We start from the raw sequence: 7,132 nt of genomic DNA on the forward strand, positions 1-7,132 counted from the left end.
ATCGCTCCACAAATAACGCTACATCTCTTTTCATCCCTTTCCACCAAAAATTTTTCTTTAAATCCTGGTACATCTTTGTGCTGCCTGGATGTGCAGTGTAAGGAGTATCATGAGCCTCGCTCATAATCTCGTTCTTCAATTCTTCTTTATGTGGCACACACAATCTTTCACCCACCATAAGTGCGTTGTCCTTGGCTTCGGTGAATCCTTTTATTTCTTTCGTTCTTACAGCGAGACGTATCTTCTCCAAGAACCAATCTTCCCTTTGTGCTTGCACAATTCTTTCTCTCAAGTCAGGTTTAGCTATTAGTGCAGCAACACAACCTGATACCGTGTCCGGAGGATGAACAATTTCTAAACTGAGTGAGGCGAAGTCACGAATCAGTTCTTTCTATTGGGTGATGAAATACCCTAACTTGGCTTTCGTCCTTCGACTTAGGGCGTTAGCTACTATGTTCACTTTTCCCGGGTGGTAACTGATGGTGCAATCGTAATCCCTTACTAATTCGAGCCATCTTTGTTGTCTCATGTTCAAATTCTTTTGCTCGAAGAAGTACATTAAACTCTTATGATCTGTAAAGATCTCACATTTAACTACATATAGGTAGTGTCTCCAAATTTTCAGCGCGTGCACGACAGCAGCAAGTTCTAAGTCATAAGTTGGGTAGTTCAGCTCATGTGGCTTCAGTTGACGAGACGCGTATGCTATCACCTTCTGATTCTGCATCAACACGCAACCTAATCCTAGTTTCGAGGCATCAGTGTACACCCCTTCATTTTCTTCTGGTATTGCTAAATTGGTTCAGTAGTCAGCCTTGTCTTGAGCTCCTTAAAACCTTTTTCACAAGCTTCAGACCAAACATACTTAGTCCCTTTTTCTCAAAAGCTGAGTCATTGGCCTAGCCAATTTCGAGAATCCTTCGATGAATCTTCTGTAGTAACCTGCTACACTGAGAAAACTTCTGATCTCATTGACGTTTGATGGTGCCTTCCATTCCTTGACTGCTTCGACCCTGGCAGGGTCCACTCCATTTTGATTCCTTCAGTTGACACGATGTGACCGAGAAACATCACTTCCTTCAACCAAAACTCGCATTTGCTGAATTTGGCAACCAATTTCTCACTACACAGGGTTTCAAGTACGATGTGCAAGTATTCTTCATGTCGTTCTTCAGTCTTAGAATATATGAGGATGTCGTCAATAAATACTAAGATAAAACTATCAAGATACTGATGGAAAACTCTATTCGCCAGGTCCATAAAAATAGCTGGGGCATTCGTTAATCCAAAGGGCATCACTGTGAACTCGTAATGTCCATAACGCATTCGAATTGTTGTCTTTGGGATGTCTTCTCCTTTCATCTTGAGTTGATGGTAACCAGAACTTAGGGCAATCTTAGAAAACACACAGACTCCTTTCAACTGATCAAACAAGTCGTCTATCCTCGGAAGAGGATATCTGTTCTTTATCATGAGCTTATTCAATTCCCTATAGTCGATACACATCTTTAGTGAACCATCTTTCTTCTAGACGAATAGGACTGATGCTCCCCATGGTGATACGCTATGCTGTATGAAACCTAGATCCAACAGTTCTTGTAGCTGCACTTTCAATTCTTGTAATTCCGTCGGAGCCATTCTGTATGGTGCCTTGGATACTGGCGCTGCTCCAGGTTCTAGATCTATCACAAATTCTAGTTGTCGGTCTGGTGGCATACCAGGTAATTCTTCGGGAAAAATATCTTTGAAATCTCGCACCACTGGAACCTCTTCGATTGTTTCATCTGCTACATGTTCTCCTGTCAAACTAACTAGGAAAACATGACATTCTCCCTTCCTTATCTTCTTGGTGGCCTTTATCGCTGAAATTACTGGTACTCTTCCTCCCATTCTTACACCATGAAAACTTGCCTTCTCTTTTCCAGCGGATTGGAAAGAGATCTTTCTCTCACTACACAGTATTGTAGCATTGGCTTGAGTAAGCCAGTCCATTCCTAGGATTATGTCAAATTCTATCATAGCGATGACATACACATCTGCCTTAAACGTTTCAGCACCTATGTTCAGCTCTAAGTTCGAGATAACGTTTTTAGCAGCCAATCTTCCACCACCAGGGGTGCTAACATCTAAAGTTATCTCAGCCAATTGTGGAGTCAGCTCTAATCTCTTACAAGCAGCATGTGAAATGAAAGAGTGGGACGCTCCAACATCAAACAATGCTATAACTGGCACGTCGAAAACATTAATCATACCTGCCAGGTTTCCTTGGTTTCCCGCTGCTTGGTTTTGGTTAAGGGCATAGGCCCTAGCATTCTGTGGCTGTCCACGGTGTCCTCCGGGACCCTGATTTTGGCGCAGCTGATTTCCAGGGTTTTGCTGTTGAGGTGCTACTCCGTTCTTCTTTGGACATGCTGAAGCATAATGCATAATTTCCCCGCAACTGTAGCAGATATTCATTCCTTTCAGGCATTCCCCTAAATGAGGTCGCTAACACCTTGGGCATAGTGGTCGCCCCATTACTTGCGGCTGTTGGTTCTGACGTTGATTCTGATTTTGGTTAGCAACCCATGGTTTCTTCCCATTTCCATTCCCAAGGTTCCCACCAGTTCCCTCGTTCCATTTCCTTTTCCCTTTACCACCATCTTGAGGTGGCACAAATTCAGACTATCCTGGAGCTTTTCCTTTCTCCCTTGGTAGCAATGACTCAATGGTGAGAGCCTTGCTCAATGTTTGTGCATAAGTGAGACCTCCCTGGCTTGCTAGGGAGATTGATATCTCGTGGCGCAGTCCATTCCTGAATTTCTCCGTGCGTTTCTCATCAGTGTCCACTAAGAGTGGATCATATCTCGACAGTTGGTTAAAGGCCCTATCATATTGAGTCACTGTTCCAGCCGTCTGTCTTAGGTTCTAGAACTCATTCTGCTTACATAAATACATGGTCAGAAATCTCAACAAAAGAACAGATGTGCATTAAAGAAGTAGAAATAGCAGGTTTGTTATCGAAAACAGAGAATGTTACCGATCTACCTGACCCAGCCATACTCAAAGTCCCAAAACCCACATCAATGCGAGTCTGGGTCGTAGCCATAAAAGGCTGGCCAAGTAGAACAAGATGGTCGTTCTCTCCAGTAATGACTTTCCCTGCATCGAGTACCACAAAGTCTGCCAGCAGTTTAATTCCTCTCACCGTGACTTTGACATCCTCCAAAAGTCCAAGGAGGCTGCTAATAGCACCGTCAGCTAGCTGCAGTCTCATATTAGTGCACTTCAGCTCCTCTTCCTTCCTACCCAATTTCTAAAAAATAGCAAACGGCATCAAATTGACTGCCGCACCTCCCCAGCTTTACCCAAACCAATACTAAGAATGAAACTGCCTGGATCTCCTTGCTTCGGTAGTGGTTGGGTTGGATCAACAATCGCATGTGGCAGAGGCGGGCTGGGGCATTTTGGTGGTCGATATGGCGTAATGGACTTATGAAGTTTCAGCTCTGGCGATCTTCTCAGCTCTGGCGCTCTTGTCTACTCTGGTAGACTTGACAGCTCTGGCACCCTTCTCAGCTCTAACGCTCTTATCAGCTCTGGCGCTCTAGTCTACTCTGGTAGACTTGACAGCTCTTGCACCCTTCTCAGCACTGATGCTCTTATCAGCTCTGGTGCTCTAGTCTGCTCTGGTAGGCTGGCGGTGTTGTCTGCTCTGACAGAGCGGTAATAGCCAGAGCCTGATGCTACTGCTGCTGCAGTTGGTTCAGAGTTCCCGATAGCTGCCCCACCGTAGTCTCAAGACGCTTAATGGTCGCACTCTGAGCCTCCATAGCTTGCTTGCTCATCCCCATGAACGATTGCATCGTCTCCTCTAAAGAAGGTCCCGAGTGTTGCTTTTTGTACTGTGGAGCATTCTGAACTTGTTGAGCAGGTTAGAAGTTCCCGTGCTACTGGTACCTCGGTGCATAGGACTGCTGACCTCTCCATCCGCCATTGACATTCTGCTGGCCTTGATTATAACTCTGCCCGAATTGCGGTCTGCTCTAGAATCCTTGCGCAGAGTAAACTTCAGCTTGCCCTTCTGTCGTGAACTAGCCCATTCTGTGACACTGATTAACTCCATGGCTAAAATCTCCACATATTCCACACGGTTCTACATTCTGCATAGGGACAGGGTGTTGGATTTGTATACTGAAAGCAAGAACGTTTTATGCTTGTATACAATGATTCCTGTGTTCACTGTTTTATCTCCTATCTGATTGTGTTCATGATTGCATATGTATGTTCTTTATCTCTATATAAGTAGATTATATGGTGTGTTGTAGATCACAGAAGACCGTATAATTGGAATAACCTTAAGAGATATAATATATAATCACAGTCGAAATAACTCTAGGACAAGTTATTGGTTTAGGCTGCGGGATAGATGGAAGTAGTTTGTCTTGACTACTTATCTATACTGGTACGTAATAACGTATTGATAGGACCACAGTGAGATGTATTCTTCTATCTGACTTAAGTGAAGAATCAAGATCTCGGTAACTTATATGATCTTAATACTAATAAGATTTCAGATATATATGTTGATTCGTTTATCACTTTGATTTACTATGAGTGAGAGTTATATAGTAACTTCAGTACTCCGTATCTTGGGTGATAGCGGTTAATATATGATATTTGATTATCTGTATTAGTACTCGTTTCCGATAGAGGTTAATGACATCCCCTTAAGGAGCTCAATAATGTTTATTGCGTTAAACCCTGCAGGTTGATTAAGTTCAGGCGCAATAATAAGGTTTGAGTGGTACTGCTTAAGGATTACAAAGAGATTAATTAATTTAAGCTGTCAGATCTCTAATTAATTAATGGATGTCGGATATTTAAATACGAGGATTTAATAAGTCTAAATACAAGCCTCGACTCAAATGTCGACAATAAAGGGGTAAGTCAATATCGGTTCTCTAGTGGAATGAACTGATATTTATAAATTAATTATGGTCCGGGCTGACCATAGATAAATTAATTTATTTGAGGCCCATCTTTATTCATCGTATCTGGTCCCTGGACTGGCCCAATGTCTCCTAGCCCAAGAAGGGCTAGAAATCGCCCATACCCTAAAACTGGCGCCCCACTCTCTGTGTTTTATTATAAAATACAGCTGTCAGCTCTCGGGACACAGACACTGATAATTATTAGGGTTTTTGAGAGCTAAGGAGGCGCAGGAAACGTGTAGGGTGATTTCTAGCTTGGGACTTTCATAGCTCGTTGTCCATCCAACGGTGAAAGCTGAGCGGGATACAGTCAAGAAGATCAGAACTGGAGTCTTTCGACACAATCATCAACGATCTCTGCATCCGCTTCACAAGTAAGTAATTCCTAACACCTATGTGCAGCTGTTAAATTCATAGGAGCATGTTTAAGATTAATCGTTGTATGATAAATTAATAATAACCAAGAAACGATCATCGGGCAAAGCGGAACGTTAATTCAATTTAATATTCCTTCACAGGGGGAGGTTCCATCTTGCTCATCTTGAGCTGTTGTACTTCTCGCATAATTGAGGCCAACTATTTTTGTAAATCTCCATTCTGTGATACAGCACTGGCCTCGACCCTTTTACCACGGACCAACTTTTGTTGAGAACTCTCGGCTACAGTTTGGAAGATTTGGTTGATTTCCTTCGCTGTATTCTGAGCTATGTTCCCTCCGGTAGTGCTGTCCACTATGAATTGGGCAGTTTGCACTAGCCCGTCGTAGAAAAATTGCATCACCATCGTCTTTGAAAGTTGGTGATGAGGGCAGTGCCGTAGAAGCTCCTGAAATCTATCCCAAGCCTCATGAAAAGGCTCATCAGCTCCTTGTATGAAATCCATGATCTTAGCACGAAGCTCCTGCGTCTTATGATTTGGATAATATTTGAGCATAAACTTCTCGCAAGCTTTATTCCAGTTAGTGATCGAATTTGGCAGCAGAGACAACAACCAACTCTGTGCTCTATCCTTTAGTGTGTATTGGAAGCACTTCAACTTTAGTTGATCCTCTGTGATGTTGAGAAGTGGGAGCGTCTGCACTTGGGTACAGAAATCTCTAACAAAGCTCAACGTATCTTCATTCGGCAGCCCATATTACAATGGCAACAGGTTGGCATCATGGGGCTTCAGTATGTAGTTGCGGACTGCAATGGGTAGAACTATGGTAGAGCTGGTGGCTTCAATTATGGGTCGTGAAAAGTCGCCCATGTATTCTGGAATATTTTGGGCCATCTCCTTCTCCTCCTGTGCTCGATTCAGCTCTGTACGGTTGTGGTCAGAGTTCGCGGGCTTGTCCAGAATTGTATAAAGATAAAGCTTGTCAGCTCTGTCACTTTCCTTTTCAGAAGGAGTGTTCTTCTTCACCATTTTCATCGTCAGCTGGACTCCACACTAGTATCTCTTTTCTTTCTGCGATGATTGTCCCATCCAGTTTGGAACCTTCACCGATTCCCTGTTGTCTGTGACCATCAATAGATTCATCAAAAACAACATGAGGTGTTACTTCCACTTTCAATGTCCGAGAGTTAAGTACGCGATATGCTTTGCTAGATTCCTCAATTCTTGAGTATCCATGGAAGATTCGTAGGTCAGCCTTGCTATCGAAGGTACTTAGCTTCTCTTTGTCATTGTTGTGGATGTAGCACCTAGAACCAAATGCGTGAAAATAAGAGATAGTTGGCTTCCTATTATTCCATAATTCATATGGAGTTTTCTTATGTCTTTATGTCAAGAATGAACGGTTCTGAATGTAGCACGCAGTGTTGATTGCTTTCACCCAGAACTTTAGTGGCAGCTGTGATTCTGCAAGCATTGTTCATGTTATTTCTTTCAGTGTTCTAATGCGGCACTCCACCACCCTGTTCTATTGAGGAGTCCTTGCTACAGAGGTTTGATGACTGATTCCACGTTCTTCGCAGTACGCCTTGATTTCTACGTTGATGAATTCAGTCCCTCTATCTGAACTGATACTGGTGATGTCAGATTGCTTCTCATTGTTGAGTCTCTTCATCAGTTTCGGCAGCTCCTTTAGTGTCTCGCTCTTTTTATGCATGAAAATAACCCAAGTGTATCGTGAGAAATCATCGACAACCACTAGAGCATATTTTCTGTCGTGATAT

At 43.0% G+C, this 7,132-nt stretch overlaps 1 protein-coding gene across 1 annotated transcript; it reads right to left on the minus strand.

Moving 5' to 3' along the window:
* Nucleotides 1-1,527: 1,527 nt before the first annotated feature.
* On the minus strand, nucleotides 1,528-2,250 carry LOC130998510 (uncharacterized). Its single transcript, XM_057923926.1, has one exon. The coding sequence runs from the start codon at nucleotides 2,248-2,250 to the stop codon at nucleotides 1,528-1,530; it is 723 nt and encodes a 240-aa protein (XP_057779909.1).
* Between the last annotated feature and the right edge of the window lie 4,882 nt (nucleotides 2,251-7,132).

This window comes from Salvia miltiorrhiza, chromosome 8, assembly GCF_028751815.1.
Source record: "Salvia miltiorrhiza cultivar Shanhuang (shh) chromosome 8, IMPLAD_Smil_shh, whole genome shotgun sequence".
Lineage (NCBI taxonomy): Eukaryota > Viridiplantae > Streptophyta > Magnoliopsida > Lamiales > Lamiaceae > Salvia > Salvia miltiorrhiza.

Excerpts from the sequence above, each read along its gene's own strand:
- LOC130998510 (XM_057923926.1), bottom strand. The coding sequence starts at position 2,250 with ATGATTAATGTTTTCGACGTGCCAGTTATAGCATTGTTTGATGTTGGA.